The 19886-nt window shown below is 33.7% G+C and overlaps 1 protein-coding gene across 2 annotated transcripts; it reads left to right on the top strand.

The window, feature by feature from the left end:
- Positions 1-3556: 3556 nt before the first annotated feature.
- LOC117329716 lies at positions 3557-19876 on the top strand. 2 transcript variants are annotated; one of them, XM_033887805.1, is made up of 6 exons: positions 3557-3679; positions 7066-7227; positions 7560-7650; positions 8484-8608; positions 16049-16201; positions 17589-19876. In XM_033887805.1, the coding sequence occupies exons 2-6, from the start codon at positions 7170-7172 to the stop codon at positions 17885-17887; spliced, it is 726 nt and encodes a 241-aa protein (XP_033743696.1). In that variant the 5' UTR covers positions 3557-3679; positions 7066-7169; the 3' UTR covers positions 17888-19876. The 2 variants fall into 2 exon arrangements, 1 of the variants encoding a protein (XP_033743696.1); XR_004533254.1 differs by lacking the exons at positions 3557-3679; positions 7066-7227; positions 7560-7650; positions 8484-8608 and adding an exon at positions 10564-10898.
- Positions 19877-19886: the final 10 nt, after the last annotated feature.

Below are 19886 nucleotides of genomic sequence, written 5' to 3'. Positions count from 1 at the left end.
CCACACTAAGACAAAGATTAACCAAGATTTTCAAGAAAAGAAAAACACAACAGTACAAGATTTCTCATTCATCAACAAACGGTGTTGATCTAAGCAAAGAAGTATCCAATGTTGATGTTCCCGAGTGTGATCAAGGTAGCAGAAATGATAACGAACTACAACAGGAATCAGTCAGCCTAGCGGCACCTGAATATGACAGTTTTGATTTTCGTAATTGTCTTCCGACAATGACTGAAAATTCTTCAGATAAATTGAACGAGGAAGGCAATAGTGAGCCGTCTGGGATTACTAAGGTAATCAACACAAACACAGAAGAAGAGGATGGTATTGGACCACTCTCTGCACCGAATGAGGTACCAAGATGTGCATTGGAAGATAGGGAAAAAGAAATCTCCAGAAGAGAAATAGAGATTTCGCGAAGAGAAGATGAAATGCTAAGGACAGATAATATTGTTTTAACTAGCCAGTGTAACACTATTGAAACATTGAATGAAGTAACTAAAATCCTTGGTGATATAGTGCGAAGTCCTCGATACGTAAAAATTTTGAGGTGCAAGAATGTTCAGGTAGGAACAACAAACCATGACGTCAAGCAGAATTTGGCAGACGTATGCTTTATCCTGGATGGCCTATGTGAAAAGTATGAAGATATCAAGGTGAGAAAAACAAGTTATTAAAAGGTTGAATGAGATCTTACGTCCTTTTGCCTTCAAAATGGATTCAAGATTTCAGATACATGTAGGTACTTATTTCATGCTCTTTCTTTATTTTCTAGTGTGTTATGAGGTAAAATGTACCCTATTATAAATGCTACATATGCATTATATATGCATGGTGATTCTATGATATCTGACAACCCGGACCACTGATATCAAGTTATCACTGCAAACATTGATTATCGGCCAGGATACACATATAATAACGTGAATAGATGTAGTAGCACATGGGAAAATTATCTCATCACAGACAAAATTGTGATCAATTGTTTATTAAACATGTGTCTGACTATATTCATGGCTATATTAAAGAGTAGAATATGTCAGCTATGTGTTATAGAGGTTCTAGACATACACTGTAGTTCCGGAACACTGCAGACATCATTGTTTCTATATCAGTCCCTTCTCTCCCTACGTACACGATAATACAATTTCAAGTGTCTGGCTTAAAACAATTAGTTAGCTCATATATTTATTATGTATAAAACACTTCCAGGTATATTTTGTTGTATGTTGTTTAATGTATTTTCTAGAAAACAACAGAAACAACGCTAGAGAGCGTTAAAGATCTGCAAAAGGAATCGACTGATCAGAGTGAACAGCTACGCAATCTTGTAGAATACTTAGAATCAGAACTAAAGCATCACAAATCAGTGGAGGAACTTAAGCAGAAACCAACAACTTCCGACAATCTACAAGAACAAGTACAAAGCTGCAGCTACCGTTGTAATGAAGGGTGTTTGAGACCTTCAAGCAATATTTGGGGACCGTCTACAGTTCGGGATTTCATGGTCAGTTCACATGTACACTTAGGAGAAAATGTGAAGCAAATATTGACAGATGTTCAACTCCTTAAAAGGAATTTATTGCCAAAATCTTAGAGGGGTAGGCAACGATGCTTACTTAGACGCGATTCGTAATCTGCTTTTCCGACTTATCTGCTCAAATGTACACTAATATCTGTACGTGATTAAATTATTCCTTTAAAATCATGTCAAATACGCCTGTGAAGTTTTCGTACCATGGTGTTTACTGGAGGTGATTTGTATCCTGCTTTTACGATTCATCCGCTCGATATTTTGCCTACACAAAGCGATCGCCTGTTGCAGAGCTATATTATCTTCGATAGAAAAGTCTTTAATATGATAAAAGGAACGACAACTCGGTCGATATATGGAACACGAAACGAATATAAAAAGCATGTTCCACTTCGAGCACTAGTCCCGTTCGAAAATTTGGCGGGTTACCCAGCCTCAGACAACTACAATGTACATCTATCTAAGTCCGTGCTAATACCGTATAATTCAGGGAAAATCAAGAGACTTAAGATATACCTGTGTATACTGTACTGTTTTTAGAGTTCGTAAGATAACCTGAGGCAGGGAAGCGGTTTTCTATAATGATTACTAAACATGACAATATGTTATTACTTTCTTTAGGTTATTTTTAGCTTTTATATCGATAAAAGCGTCCTGAAGATATCATGAAAATACGGCCATTCTACCATCTGCCATAGCACTTTGGTAAGTGTGAGGAGATTGCCACTTTTCAATTGCTAATTGACGAAAAAAATGTATATATATCCGGAATAAGTAACGCCGGGCTCTAAACTACGTTACAGCTGACATTTGATCGTTTACTCCGATGATAGATATGTCGGATTAAGGTAATTACACCCCGAAGCCATATTCATTCATTTGACTCTACAATACTTCCGGTAAGGATAATCCCAGTCATTATAACTAATACATCCATCCCAACCCATTTTATGATCAACTTTCTATCATGTAAGTTTTGGCAGTAAGCTTAGTGATGTATGCTGCATTGCTATGTTGTGCGTCTCTTTTCAACTGCGAGAACACATGCTGTTAATTGCGTTATAAAGTGTAACTTCAGTCATGTTATATCAACTACAATTCCACATCAACTCAATAATACATTTTCTGATGAAAATGGAAAATTTTAATCAATATTATTTTCATGTCATGAAAAGGACATACAGTTTTGTAAATGAATCGTTATTGTTTTCGGAACACAAGAAGAGAATATCTGAAATTCTATTAAAAATCAATATAATACGGACAAATTAAAAACAAGATACAAAATCACGTGCATACTATTGAGAAAATACAAGTAAAATTTAAATGAGACCTGGAGTTCCGGAAAAATAAGCGCCTTCTGATTTATAACGACATCCATCATGTTAATCTGAGTCAAACCCAGGCAATGTACTATGTGAACTAGGGTGGTAACGATGACACCACGAGGTACCCAAACTAGTTTGTTTAATAAGAAATACTCAACAAAGAAAAATCAGTATATTATTCCTCCAGTTGTTGTTAACACATTATAAACAGAAAATATCGATATTTCAAACTACACGAGTAACCATTGGAGATGATCTCATTTACAAGTTATATTGGAAATAATTTTTGAAACAATGGCTATTGTTAATTTTTTTGAGAGCGTGGCATAGGTTTTTCTTACTTAGATACGTTAGTCATACCATCAGGTATGTCTCAGAATTTTGTTCTGTTTTCCGGTTGCACCAAGTGAACGCAATATTACGTAATTCCTGCAATGGCTTGTTGTATCAACGTCGTTAAGCATACACAACACTGGTCAAATAAGATAAAATATCGTTATCATCAACAGAAAATCTATAGAACTAATAATGTTATTTTGTTGTATGAAAGGATTTGGGGATTTATCGATTATCGGCTTACACGGTGACGTGTGATTCTTTTCGAGAATGGACGATTTCACGGACATTTCGACGCTGCGCGTGTCCGCTTATTAAGGCTTTCATCGTCAATGCGATAACGGCAGGACTTCAGCAGCTCAGGACGGGGAGCCATGGTTACTGGTCCAATCAACAGCCACTCTACCAGGCAGTCCCGACAGGTGTGATAAAGAGATATGGCGGTCATTCAGGTAAAAGGAAACACGAAGGTATATTAAAGGTAAGTTGGTAACGTTATTTTCATAAGGTGAGAACAGAAAAAAGTTTATATGTTGTTGACGAAGAGAACAATCTTTTTTTTCCATACTGCTGTCATATTCAAAAACACTATTGGAATGGTAAATAGGACAGACAGAAGCCTAATCTCTTTCAACAGAAAATTAATCTACACTATTGAATGATGGAACATTAATCTACACCATTGAATGATGGAAAATTAATCTACACCATTGAATGATGGATACTTTATGTCTCCATTGAGAGACCATTTCATGTAAGGGTATTTCATATATGATATACAGTAAATTCTTTGAATTATTTCTTACATTTTACGTAATAATGCACAGATTTTGAAATGATATCAAACCATGAGTTTATGAAATTCGTTGTAGGCAGCCATAACATGTAAGGGGCTTGGGTTTATCAATGAATGTATGTCATTTAAAACAATTTCAATTATTAAGCCTTCATTATAGAAGAATTTTGATTGGTTTGGAAATCCCTGTAGGCATTTTTTTATGTCATTTATTATTCAAAAATAAAATTGTCATTCCTTAGCGATTTCAACGAATAAGTTGACGAGAACAATTTCTTTTGAGTTATTATAATTTAGTATGTATGCTATCTAAGAAGTGTATTGTGTTGCTATTACAACGCTACTTCAAACTATTAAACCAAACCATTTAAACGCTATGTATAAAGCTATTTTGCTATACAAACTAATGTTGTCGCAATTAATCAAAATTAAATTTGAATGAATGACCATTCCAGTGAAGATCTTACACTATATTAGAACACCTCATGACATTAAGCTTACAGTCAAACATTTTACTACCATGAATGAGAGGGTAACTACGTAGTCTGCAACACAAAATGAAAAATACTTTTTTTTGTAGTATTCAATAGTATTGGGCCAGACTTCAAGTAATAACAGGTAACGGATGCAAACAAATTGTTTCGATTTGTGGTTAAAATTTATTTTGAATTATCTGATATCTTTGCCAATCTATTTTTTTTGTTTTTTGTTGTTGTTGTTGTTGTTTTTTTTTATCGTATTTTGTAGAGATTTATACTTTTATGTTTGGCTTATTTCAACTGAAGTTTTATTTCACTGAAGAAATCATTTAACACTTCTCTGCTGTGTTTTTGTTCGTGTAGAATGTGTTTTTGAGGAATTGTGCGCCTGAATTTCCGTTTAAGTAGAAAGACCATGCCGGAAACAAACAATTGAAAATATTTTATGACTAAACGATCCATTATGGATGAAATGCCTCGTTATATAATGATTAACTATAGCATACAATTAATTTCCACACATAGAAATATTTTATTATCAAATAACGACTTAATTGAAATGCTATAAATTGTTCAATCAAGCACACTTGCTCGTCACCGGAAGTTGTCCACGGACTTACTGATATTACCATTGTGGTCTAATTTGAAGTAATCATAAATCAAGCTCTCACTACTGTACATAAACCCTTTTATGGCAGCCATCATTCTCAGACCTAGATCGCACATAGAATATTTATTTATATCTTTCATTTCCTGCGAGAACTCATTGCATGTTGAATGAAACATCAATGATATGTGAGTTGTATTATGGGTAGCGTTGTCATTTGTTGTTGTTGTTACCAACATGTTCGAAGTAAAAGAAATGACGTCACATTTAAATCGAATAACCTCCCGTTAATTTTACGACAGATGGGTATATTTACATAACACGACTTCTCATTGGTCATCTCTGTTACGTAAATACTGATTAATGGAACTAGGAGTATTACCATTCTCCAAAAGAAAAAAAATCAAATTATATTTAACACATGCCATAAAGATAAGAACTGTCTTTCACACCTTAGCTGATAGTTTATTGATTTTTACGGAAATTCCATGCCAGGAAAAATTATAAATGTATTTGCTGCATTTCAACACAAGAAAGACTTTGATGTATGAAAATAATGAAAACATAGAGTTAATCATACCGCGATCTTGTTTTAGATTGAATAAAACTTTAAATATACATATTTTGGAGTTTATCGCAAACGACTAGTATGTTAAATCATTGAAAAATTACTAAAACATGGACATGAACTACTTTTCTTATTTCATATCAATATGTTATAATATGATATCAGGTGATTCGATCGTATTATTTTGATCCCTTGCGATTGAAAGATATGCAGGGAAATACTGATGTCAACAATATTTTTTAACTGAATTGAAAGGCAAAATTTACAATCTCAGTGTTCAAAGTACATACGATCAGTCTATTATTAGATATTAAATTGTGGTATCTGGTCATTGACATTATTTTCATGAAGCATGCTATATGTCCCTAGGTAATAAAATTCGGTTCACCCTGTTTTGGTCTTATTACCAACCAATCATTTCGCCTGCCAATCATTGACCACTACACTATCAATTGATAGCAGATATATATATATATATCCACAGATTCGTGTTCTAAAAAGAACCTTAATGTACTAAATTATTTCAAAATATCAGAAAATATTATTAATAAAAAAACCTCTAAAATCTCTGTAATTATGCATAGAATTCACAACTTAGTTATATCATTTTTGTTTTTGTTTTATTTAAAGCTCTGAGACATTTAAATGTTTTAAACCAGATATTATTAGAAACTAATATGACGGCATATTAGAACCAACCCATAAAAATTCAATTATAAAATTTAGTTTTAGAATTAAGAAGTGTATAGTTAATTTTATTTACAATTAAAAAGATTGATTTTGTTCTTATTTTTTATTTGTGCAAGCTGACAATACCGAATGAACCTGGTTTATGTTTTATTTAGATTTAATCTGCAAATAATAGCCAGCACTAAATCCGGGATTTGTCATAGATAAGACATGGCAGCGATTACGGAGTCAGGGATTTTCTGACACTGACATTGTACCAGTACACGTCACAGTTAGATAGATTATATGTGGTCACAGCCACTTGGAATACGTGTCACTTAGTTCGACTGGAACATATCGTGAATGAAGAGTCTAATTTCCAATTTTGTCGATAGTGCTATTTGGTGTCTAGTCAATATGGGTGTTATAATATTTGAAATAAAAGTCACAAGGAGGATTGTAATAGACAGTACATATTAACTTGGCTTGCTATTGAAGAAGACCAGGGGACTAAAAAAAGCGGTGTTCAAAGTTTGTCATGAAATATCATTGGTAGTCATTTCATGTTGAAAATAGGTCGTGGTTTTCAAGCAGACGACACATACATTCCGGAACATCTAATCTCTACATCAAAATGCCTTCTCAATTGTCTTAGTGAAAATTTAGCAGGATCTTTTTACTAGTATTGGTTTCATCAATTTAGTGTTAGATTTGTCTTGTTTTAACCATCTCTCTACTTATTTTGAAGATATCGTCTGCTCTACGTAAGCCGCCATTTCCACTGCAAACATCATTTAGTAACCTGCAGGATGTAAGGTAGAAGATTTACCGAGATTTGGACACCATGTAGGAATGACATCACTTTACATACGTATCTTTATACTTACCATGTATACTATCATTGTAACAGGTAAGACTGTTATTGTAGATGGATAGTTTTATTTATTTTCAGAATCAATAGAACTCATTTTATAATAATGAACCTTTGATTAAGGTCCCATGCTATGGTTGTAGAAAATGATTTTCTTTAACCTGTATATAGTACTATATACTTCTTGGTTGTTCTACTAGTGAAGTACGAAATTATTGCATAATTTCTTGTGTAACTGAATTGCATGCTTTTTCTCATGAAAAAGCAACAATCAGGACTCGTGAGTGAAAACAATGGTTTGATTGTTATAGTTAACTTTATTGACAATTAAACTTTGATGCTGATATTATGATATTTTGTTTTTCTGGTAGAAAGTTCCAGTTGTGCATCAACCATAGTATTACAGGCACAGCCTTACCTACAGACACTGGTGTCACTCGACACGACTCGAAATTTGACAGGGTAAGTAAAGACACAGAAATTGGTGTCACTCGACACGACTCGAAATATGAGAGTGTAAGTATTGAAACAGACACTGGAGTATACATTGGACACGACTCGAAATATGACAGGGTAAGTATTGAAACAGACACTGGTGTCACTCGACACGACTCGAAATATGACAGGGTAAATATTGACACAGACACTGGTGTCACTCGACACGACTCGAAATATGACAGGGTAAATATTGACACAGACACTGGTGTCACTCGACACGACTCGAAATATGACAGGGTAAATATTGACACAGACACTGGTGTCACTCGACACGACTCAAAATATAAAAGAGTAAGTATTGAAACAGACACTTGTGTCTACGAAATAACACAGGATAAGTATTGACAAAGATACCGATGTCTACACTGGATATAACTTCGAATTAACACAAGTTACCTCAGACACTAGTACAATCGCAACATAACATCACCATTTTAACGTTTTTGCCAAAATTTGTAATCAATGTACCAGTATATGACTATTGCCAACTTTTTAACTTTTCAATCTTGCAATGATATATGCCTTATGAGAATCGGCGTTGTCCACTTTGTAAACTTTTAAATACAAATCCGATTACGTCTCCACGTAATTTATCACTGTGTAGTACATGGTTGATATGCTATTGCCGAGCGGTCTTTTGTTCGCTTTGTTGCGTTTCTTGTGTATTATTATGATTGACAATAAGAAAGATAAACTTTTTTTCGATATTACCCAATCAGGAGAGTACTTCTTATTGCTTAAATACATTAATCGTGTAATGCTTTTTAATTCTAATTATCGATCTGTTCCTATCCCAGACCATTCAGGTGCTCATGGCTGATAAAAGCGTCAAACACAAGTCACCTGATAGAGATACAGATGCTGAACGTATATCTGTCGCCAATATCGTCCTGCCAAATGGATAACGTTATCCTCGCCACTGGTAAGCAAACATTACAATTCATTATTGATAACCAGCAAAATATAGAGAGTAGGCCTTTACTTAGAAATTAACTTACGCGACGAAAAGTTAATATAAACAATCGTCACAAGTGTTATATTCTGTTTCTTACATAATATGATATATATACATGTATATAAAAAAAATAAAGGATGTGAGATGTGATGTAAATTTCTCCTTCAGCACTTTTGGGAGATATCATTTTGATTAAGAGTTATAACTTCACGCTGTAAGATGAATTAAGATTTCATCTCTATTTTCATTTTTCTTCATATATATAGTATTCATTGATCAGGTTCGTAATTGTTACGACGGAGCGCTTAACGCTTATATTCAGCTTCAACACACTAGGTACAATGTTTGGTACCAATATTTTAATCATAGAGTAAAATATGTATTTTTTCTTTGAAGTCAGAGTCAATGCATTGTCATTGGGTATTGACAACGTATTTTCCATTCTATCTTGCAAAATAAAGTCAATAGGTAAATGAAAAATAAACAACTCAGTTTTGAATTATTTCAGCCTGTCAAGGATGATATTTACATAATCAATTATACAAGAATGCATATATAAATCATATCCACAAACTCCTATCGATTAAACTTACTTATGATACACCGTAAACAAATATTATTCATAGTAGTTGAATTCCATACCGGATCACACCAATACATATTGCCAAACATTCTCAACATTCCACATAATTAAGAGACATTAAAATAAAAATACCGCTGTGTTCATAAAAAAACCTTTCGAAGGAATCACGTGATCTGTGAATACAGTTTTAGTTGTGTGTTATGTTGCTCCTGGGAAAACTCTGGTGAGAAACCATGATAGAAGTTCAGATATGTAACAGCTATGAGAATGGTATACGTCGTGGTTGGTTGGCAGTATGCCGTATTGATGTTTCCGATATATGATTTCTGAGACTGGGACAAAAATACTATCCCGGATTGATCCCAGTGCAATGTGATACTGGGATGTCCCCGTACTCACTCTGAACGTGTGACCTGAAATCAAACACCGATTTAAGTCTGAAGACTGGTTAGCTTGAAGCGTAAAAACTGTATATACAGTATATATATGTGGTCTCAAATGCATCGAATTTATGACTTATGATGTATGTTCAACTATTAAATGTTTTTTAGAAAATATCTGAGGAGATGGGGAAAATCAAATATCTGAATGATATTTATGTTTTAAAGAGAATATTTGAAAGAATAATTATGTGAGAAAGGTGTGTAAGTTGACAATGCTGTACTTTTTCGTACCATAACAGTTTATACCTCAATAAATCGTAAACTCTGTATGCTTTCCTGATAAATAAACAAACGAGGGCATGTAAGTACTATCACAGTCCAACACTTATGGCCACTTTGCTGTTATCGTACATTTATTCTGTCTGTGTAGTCCTCAAAGACAGGGCTAATTTTACTGAAAGTAAACAATAATATATTGGTGTTCTCCCCTATGTCTGCCTGTTCAGTTGCATCTAGAACGGACGTTCAGTATGGGCGTTTTCCGATTGTGTCTGATGTGATTATAATAGCGATATGTTAAAATTAGAAATAGAAAACTGTGCCACATCGCCGTGAAAAGACTAATTGATACTGGTATGCGGTTTATTATTATAAGCGAGGGAATGATTCATAGTAAACATTTAACATCATCAAGTTTACTAACCAACTGCTATATATATAGTATATGTAAGTGTGTCATAATCACGGCCATGGACTAAATGGATTCCGTTATTATGTCGTAAATCAGTATACTTAATGCTGGATATTCGATCGGTACAACGGAAGGTGAGTGTTTACATATACCGAGGTTGCAAACACGGCTCATCATTTCTCTAACAAAAACAGATTTTATTTCTGAACTATATTAGATATGAAGGCCTTAGTAATGTCGGTACACCTTTTGTAAATGTTTAGAGGTGGGGTATGTATATGGTAAAAATACAAAAAACAATGAGAAAGTTCACACGTTTCATCATCAAAACCTCCTTGAGTCATATGACGTAGAACAAGGGATAAGGAATGGCTATCGCTACCCCGCAAAGGTGCATACAGGTACATAGCGTCAGAGTATCAGGTGTGACTTTCCAGGCGTAACGGGTGAGAAAGCCGTCCTAAGGTATATATTCTGATTTACATACCCTATGTAAAGTAAATAGCGAATGAAAGCGGCAGTATTCTAAAACTACTCGGCAGGAATGGAGTTAGCACTGCGGCTAATATATCGATGATACGGGCCTTATTTCGTGGTAATGTAAGTATGTATATATGTATTTATCAGAAATTATTACTTTTAGAAAAGATACATCTATTGAGACTGAGTTTCTATGCATCCATAATACTGACATAAAAGTTAATATATTAAAAATTATTGGGGTTTTCCCGCTTAAGTTGTGGAAAGTTGGAATAATAGATTTTTAACATTTACCAGATCAAGAAAAAAACTCAAGATATCGAAGTAAATTAACGTTTATTTTCATAAACTGAATCATTGATCGTAGCTTACCGTATTGGAGTCTGATAAATGCTTGTTTAACGTTTTTATTGGAAATTGATGTATTGACCTACCCTATGTTCACGAGAAACAATTTTAAAGAAGATTACAGAAATATAAATGGTGGCATTTTTACCTGGAATTTATATAGCACCTTCTACTAGTGTGTATTCTCATGAGAGAGGGGGTTAAATCAGCCTTTTATATTTTCGCAACTTCCTACCAAATGGACATAGCTGTTGTTGATTCAGTCTCATCTTCGTTATATATAAGTATGTGATTTTAGATGATGATGACTTAAAATACTTTGATTAACGGTCACGGTCTTGTTTCCAATGAATTACTTCACATGTCTCGATATGACACAAAATTCTTTTAAAAAATGTCCCTTTCAAGGGTGAAAATTTAACGAAATTATTTACTTCATATGCACGCATATATCATATTTATGTCAGGTAATTGTGTTATGCTATGGGTGGTCTACTGCGAAAATTAAAGTAACTATTACTTAGTTCATTCAACCGTTTTAACTTTTCCATATGTATTAATGATAAGATCTTTTCAAAGCAGAACATTCTTATTTTCAAATCTGATAGTTTCAAAATGTCTGACAGAAATATACGTACCAAATGAAAGTAATGAAAACAAATATGGGACTGTTTACATTTGTTTTGTAGTATAAACACAAAAAATGGTCAATTTTCGAGTTTGACAACATGTAAGTAGAAAGTAAATAGTATCTTCGTTTGTTCTGCTAAGCGTTATAATTACCTTTGCTAAGCAAGATTTAGCAGCATTCTCATGTTTCCAAAATATAAGATTTGTGTTAAGTTTCATAGATTTCCAAATCGTGTGATGATGTAAGGTAGACATTTTGTCATTTTAAATTTATATTATTATGAATTAGGATATCGTTTTTGGACCTTTTTGCATGTTCAATCTAACCATACGGTTTTATGTATTTTTCATTACATGTGACAAACTGTGTACTGTCAATAAGAAACGCAATAAGATGACTTTAAAATCCACGCCTATCTAACACAATGTCAACATTTCATCATTTATTAGCATTCACACAACGTCCGTTTCACGTTTCACCTTTTCATTGCATTCACAATATCCCACAAAGCTAAGGAATAAATTTATTTTAAAGTAAACGCGAACTATCGCTCCGTGAATATGTACAAAAACCAATTTTCACAGGTGATTAATATTGTATGTGTATACTCAGTCTCGCGCATGAAACTCGTTGCTTCATGGTATATAAAATATCCAATAACGATTACTTACGGTATCATAATTTGAAGATGTGAGCTATCTAAACTTTACAGTGTTTTCAGATACCGTTTCTCCTGTCACCATTATGCTTTTCAAGATTACGTCTTGATGCAATATCAAGTTTTTGGCAAAGGTATGAAAACCGTGCAATGTCTCCATCTGGTCCAAATGAGCCGTAATCTATCAAGTAAATGCGCCAGTTTTACTGCTTTCTTGACCATACAATACCGTTCCAAAGACTATTACCTAATAGTGCAGCTGACTTGATGCTCAGTTCCCTTTTTTTGAACTACGTGAGAAACATATCAATAGATGTTATAACTGATTTAAGCATATCATTTTGAAGGTGGTAAGCTTTTGAATCAATCAAGAGAAATTATTGTACTGTGTTTGCATTATTTAAGATGTGTTGGATATCATGGTATAGATGTTTTAGATTAAGAAATATTATACAGGAAGTTATGATGTAGGTATTGCATATAGGATTATCAACGTCATTAAGTTATATACAACGCAGGTGACTGCCTTAGTTGCATGCAACGTCAATTTGATTAATATTTGAAAGGTAAATAGTCTCGAAAATGTTCTTTCGATTTCTTGCTGAGCTTACAACCAATTACAAAAAATAGTTTATACCTAACTGTGTGAAAAAATCATTACCATTTCAATACGACATTGTAGGATTGAGCGAAGAATGTCTGCGTCGAAGACATTAATTAAGGTAACATGATCTCTCCACGTGCTTGTTAATGTCTATGTCAATAGCCCGTATTTATCTCCAAGATTAAGCTAAGGTGTAAATATTTAAATTGATGAAATGTTTACAAGGGGGCTTTTCCTTCACCTTAATCGTGACCTTTTTATGACTTTTAACTGATATGATTATAGTTTCAATGGAATCGCTGATATTTTTATGCCAACTATGAAATTCGGAGCAGTTTCAACTGCCGGCATTATTTATGACAGCGAATCAAAATACCAATCACCTATCGTCCGACTTAGATATTTGAAAATAATATTTTCTACTTTTATTGATTTAGAACTTACACTCATAAGGAGTCAAATAAGTTCTTTTATATATGTTGCATTGAAATTTCTGATTTGTCAGTAGTGACATAATTCTTGGAACGGCCTAACTCTTAAGGGTTTCATACGATGGTCTTGCGTTATACCGTGAGGGGGTTAATTTCTTACATATTTATCTCGAGATATGCTTAACGTTAACCTCCCCCAGACGAAGTTTGGGGAATTATTGTGATTACCCCGTTCCTTCGTCTGAACAAAATGGCCGCCATTTCCTTGCCTCTGATTGGTTGAAAATTAGACATTGTTCTATTTCAATGAAAAATGGTATATATGGGTATTATTGGAATGCGAATTCAACTGCATGGGTTTCTTTGCCATAGCCAAAACATTAACATCTTCTGGGCTATGGGGTGCGTTTTGTGGACATATGTAATGGTTTCCCATAACAATTAGTTCCTGCTTATCTTTACTGCTATAATTGTTGTAATATCCATAGCTTGTAACGGAAACGGACGTGTCATTGATATCACAGTCTTATACGGATTTAACAAAAGACACACAAGATATTAGCACTATTGGAAACAAATTGAGAGTAAAAATGAATTACACTCCGTTATGCAGCGGGTTCGTCCTTCCATGACTCGTCAGTGATGTTAAGGGCCTATAAAGTTAATATTCGGAGGCGACAAAAAAATCGAAATAGATCAAACGATCTACAAGATTCAATAGAATTGATATATATATAAATATAAGTATATCTAATGCTCATGTATGTCTATGCATAATCATGTGTGTGCGCAGGATATTGATTCTTTGTCAGTTTAGGTGGTTGTACGGATATAAATAACAGTGAAAAGAATTGTAGCTTCCATGGAATATTTGCATACTTTGATATCTGTAATCCAAATAAAAACAGATTCTAGATCCAGTAAGCCGGAATATATTCATAATATGTGCATCACAACCTGTTTTTCACGTCAATGTATAGGTAAAGTTGACGACACTCTGATCACACCGTCATGAGATTTCGTCCCTCAATAGACAGCATTGCCAGCTTACATTGCTACAATTCTTCATTTAGAATTAGGTCTCCATGTTTAACTCTCGAGTGATTGTTGTGATATAGGGTTTTTGTGAAATTTATCATAATATTTTGATATTTTGAAATATATTCCACTTACGAGAATAAACAAATTGTCATTGTCACGTTTGATCAAGACAACCAATTTGGTTAGTTGTGTAAATGAAGAGATGACTATCCCTCACACTATATAATTCCCCCCTTAAGCGTTCCATTGGTATTAGTTTCTAATATTATGAATTAACAGTTTGTATTTTGATATTCTATAAGACATGATTAAATTGTTCAACCATCTTCCCTGCTATAATAATCCCTCCCGCTATTTCTCTGCTATGATGAAAACTAAGGATAACCTCTCAGATTGATTGCATGCCTCGTGTGCCATTGTAGGTAAATTACACTGAAGTATCCAAATGTACCACCTCCCCTCAAACCATCCCCACCCGACCTCCGATTTAGATGATTGAATTTCTAACTGTCGTCTTTAGGAAAATATGATTTGTTTATAAAGGACAACTTGAATCAGCAGAATAATTTTGGTTGTATGATGTATACACATTGGGTCTCTAGATACAGTAAAAATCACAGACGAACGACAGAATATCAAATTTCTTGATTGGTTGTATTGAAATTGCATGGGAACTTCAAACACCTTTCAACTTGAATGATTGAGCAAGTGTTTATTTACATTTTAACAATAACACTATGTCAACTTAAGTCAAATTAATCAAACAGGTAAGAGGATAGTCAAAGGTAATTTGAACAGAAATCTGAGATAGATACAAACATTTTGGTATCTTGTAAAGAATTTTGAATATAGGTATTGTAAATGAGTTGTTGTACCGACAATGTTAACACTATTTTGTACAGCTCTAGTGTTGGCTTACAAAAGTGATAATCAATTTTTGTTGTTAGAGAGTGACTGCCTGAACACAATGTATATACAAGTCACTAGATCAGACGAAACAAACCTATGTAAATATTGTCTCCTTTTATCGAACCGTTAAAATGATTACAGCTTCATGTTATAGCATCAACGGTTACGTAACCAAAGAGGAGATTTAATTGTTCTGTAGAAAGCAATTGTCTCTGAAAAATGGATGTAATTACAATTTGTTGTAAAAATGTTCCGGGTATATATATATATAGAAATTTACGTTATTACTATTGTATCAATGGTTAAATACAACTCATATTTATCATAAGAAATGAAGCATATTTTAATAGTTCCTTAGTGAGTAAGAAACGCTGAATTTGGCGCTTTGCCAAAGCACATAAGTGCATAGGAAGGTTACACTTCCGAAAATCACAATTATTCACAACTTTGGCATCTATATTCGTTGGCATTTTTTATTCGATAACTTTGTTCTGGGTTTTTTATATTGTGTACCGAACCTATCCTTAAAACGTTAAACGGTATGCTGCCAAACATTTAAATATTGATTAATGCGCACGCAGCAATTGATACTGTTGACACTTTCTGTACAGTTTATGATGTAATAGTCTTATTTTATTTCCTCGTCAGGTTTGACGGATGAGACCATTCGTGTCTGGTGTAAAGATTACCTGTCACGTGGTGTAATCACGACCAGTAGTAGTAAAGTCTATATACACCTCACAACGACATCCGATGACGTCACTGGACTTATCTTCATCCTTAAATTCTGGTCTACTATGAGTAAGTATACAATATAAGCAATTCTAATTTTTGTGTTAATTATTGTGTTAATTATTTCATCCATCCATCCATCCATCCATCCATCCATCCATCCATCCATCCATCCATCCATATAATTAAATGTGATCTAACGACAAGATATCGAAATAGATTACAGTAAAAGCGATGGGACCCTGAATACGCCTGTTTAATCAGAGGTTCAGAAAGCAAACCTAAAATTAGCATGGTGTCCTAGAGCAGGAATATATATATATATTACATATGTTGTTGCTGAGTATGTAAACAGACCAAATATCTATAATGTAAAGCTGCACTCAAATTCGCTCGCATGATTCGATTATTAAATCAACACCATTATATTCATTTGCTATCTGGAGTTTAACCAACATTTAATAGTGAAATGAATCTTTTTATGGATATCGTGTAAACATTAGTATCAGGTGAAGTGTGTAATCTAATAGACTTATATCTATTTTAGTGAGTAGGTGTCAAGGCCGGTGATACCGACCGGTTATTGATAGCTTACATTTTATCCTTTTCACACAATAATGGATGGATATAAACCTAAAATATCAGGGAAGATAATACAATGCCATATAGACCTTTATAAGTATTATGCTGTTAATAAGGAGAAGTTGTTTATACTTTCAGCACATTTTAGCGATGTTTAGTTTAGTTCAAGTTAATTTATGAACTTGTAAGAACTTTATATTAGCAGACCAAATTGTTAAGTAGTATAATATTATTGTATATTTTGTTGTTTGAAAGAATCAACATTGTCTTTATTGTGGGTCAAGGTCATCATTCATTCCACCACGATTGATGATAATTAACCTTTTTATACTATAAATTCAAACGGCATTGTTCCTTTTTGTTTCTCGGAAGTAATTATTTGCATTATAATTGAACTTAAATTCTTACAACTTTTGTCATCAAGCTTGCAGGTTGATTTGATGTATTGATGAATACTGTCGATCTTAGACACTCCAAATGGGAACGTTTGATTGCACAACTTGCACAACAAAGAGTGAAGCAATCACATATGAGCCCAAATGTTATGTTGGTCGAATTAATTATTTAATTAGCAAATTCCATATCCTCTGAATTAGGCAGGATACATGTTGAATGCCATTATTCTTAACATCTCGGTTTTGTCATTTAGACTGATATTCGAACACATGTTCGGTTCCGTATAATAAATATTTATTTTAACTATTCTTCAGGACAAATTTACCGTAAATCTTGTATGTCTTGGGAATGATATTTGCGTCATACTGCGATACAATATTTCCATCCTTATACGTTACATTGCTCATTCGATCTAATAATACGAAATATTTCCTGTTCCATCCAACAATTGTTTACCTCAGTTACTCTTTATTCGCAGGTCAAACTGTTTCGGGACCGGTGCGTCTGGGACCCGCCAACTACTTCCTCATATCCTTCAGCATCCTTGTCGGAACAGCTCTACTTCTCGGTGTTATCTACCTGTTTTACAGGGAATACACCACACTCATGCAGAGGAAGGAGCAGACTTTTAAGAAGAAACTCCGTGTCAGGAGGCAAGGTATCAGCGGAGCTAGCGGTATTGTTAACACGCATTTTCAAATGGAGGATAATAGCAGTGAAAAGGAAACGACTTTGTCCTACCTCACTGTATCGCCCAGTCCAGATTGCAGTGTCTGACCAACAGATATGCATAGTTCGAATAATGTTTGATCGAGGAGTTGTCAAAGTGCCATATCCTTGTATAAGCTATGGTCATTGGAATGACGCTCAGAAGTACATTTACCAGAACTGTAATGCTTTGAGTGGATTATAAATATGATTTCTCCTGGGTTTGAAGAAACGTATCATTACTAACCTGACTCATGCGGAATTTCTCTTCGTTCTCATTGCATTTTGAAAAGAGTTAAGTACCAAGACGCCATAAGTCATTTGAACGTCAGGAGTTCAAAACAATTCGGCCAAGATCAGCAGAAATATAAAACGCGAACTATGGAAAATATTGGATTCGCAAATAGTTCACTATTCAGCTGGACTTTTAAGTGTATAGTAGTGGATGCACATCAACCGTCTGGACCCTCCATGGATAATGGATGTCGTGTTTTGCTTGAACGGAGCATGTCTCGCATCCAAAACATCATACAAATTCCAGGTCTATTTTTATGATCTTAAGGCACTATCGCGAAAGAAATGTTGTCAGGAGTATCAAAAGTATCCAGATATTTGAGGATCCATCATCATCTCTCATCTCGGATGTTTATACTGGAATTTCCTCTATGCATGTAAAGCATCATTTCACATTTTGATATTTATTTCATTTGTAAATGCAAACCCTATTGGATTATCTGAAACCTAACACAGACTAGTTCTTATCCTTGAAAGGAATATTGTTATCAGTTAGAATTTTAAACAAAATTTACACGGAGAGTAACTTTTTCTGGGAAAGACACTTCACGGAATTGTGACGAATACTTCCAGGAAGTGTTTAATAAGTGGCATATGTGTTAAGAAGGTTTGAAATGCTTGATGGATTATTTTGAATTCATTCTTTATCCTTATATCGATAATATGCAGGATACATATGATGAAGACAAGACCCTGCATGCAATTACGCAGATCTTGTCCAAAACAAGAACCGAGACTAACATATTAAGTACGAGTAGACAATACTAGTATCAACTCCAGGAGGATACTGAATACTACTTAATTGGTGTGTATTACCACAAGCTGGAAATTACAAATGCCCTACAAATCTGCCCTCAATTTGGTGGTAATTGATTGATTTAAACTGGTGATCAACTGTCATGAAAGTGGGTAGTTATAAAAAATGACGATACAAATTGATACCATAAATATTTTACAAGTTATTGAATGGATGTGTATGATGTGTCATTGTTTTAGTTAGAAGCTATTTAAACAGTCATTAATAACTTAATGACAATTACGAAGTGTATATATGGCTTTGAACTGTAATACAGTCATAATGGTCCTGAGGTGACCACATCATGACTTTGTAGTTTTGATAGTAGTAATATATGCTGATTGTATACATATCAATGTAATGACTAGCGATATGATTCTCATGTATATTAATGAATAAAATGATGAAAGGTTGATTTTATAATTTAATTAATTTCTATGCAATTATCATTAAAATCAATAGAATTATCGTTTTTGTATTATTAATGGTGTTTATTTAAGTATCTTTATATGCGGTTTTGTGCTAAGTGACCTCTCTTTAAAAGCCTTATAAATCCTAGATGGATGATGTAGTTGCAGTTTTATCCATTATTGAAGCTTATATTATAACTATTTACTAAATTTTACAAAAGTGCTATTGTTCGTTATTAAAAAGCAAAGATATTTTTCTTATTCACGATTTATAGAAAGCATCTTACTCTGAAAATATCACACAATCGATTTATGTATATAACATGATAAAAAGATGATCATCACTGATATGGCGGACAAATATAACAAATCAATCATTTAACAATCTTCGTAAGTCTACCCTACAACATTTATGCAAATTTTTGTACCGACATATAATATCCTCTTAAACCAATTAATGTTTAATCGCATATCTTTTCTTGAATCCTTATATCATTTGGCATAATGCAATGCTCCACCTATATTTTTAAACTGATTAAAGCATTTTTTTTTTCAAAACTCCTTGGTG

Source organism: Pecten maximus, chromosome 6, assembly GCF_902652985.1.
Source record: "Pecten maximus chromosome 6, xPecMax1.1, whole genome shotgun sequence".
Lineage (NCBI taxonomy): Eukaryota > Metazoa > Mollusca > Bivalvia > Pectinida > Pectinidae > Pecten > Pecten maximus.
This window is presented reverse-complemented; position numbering and strand designations above follow the sequence as displayed.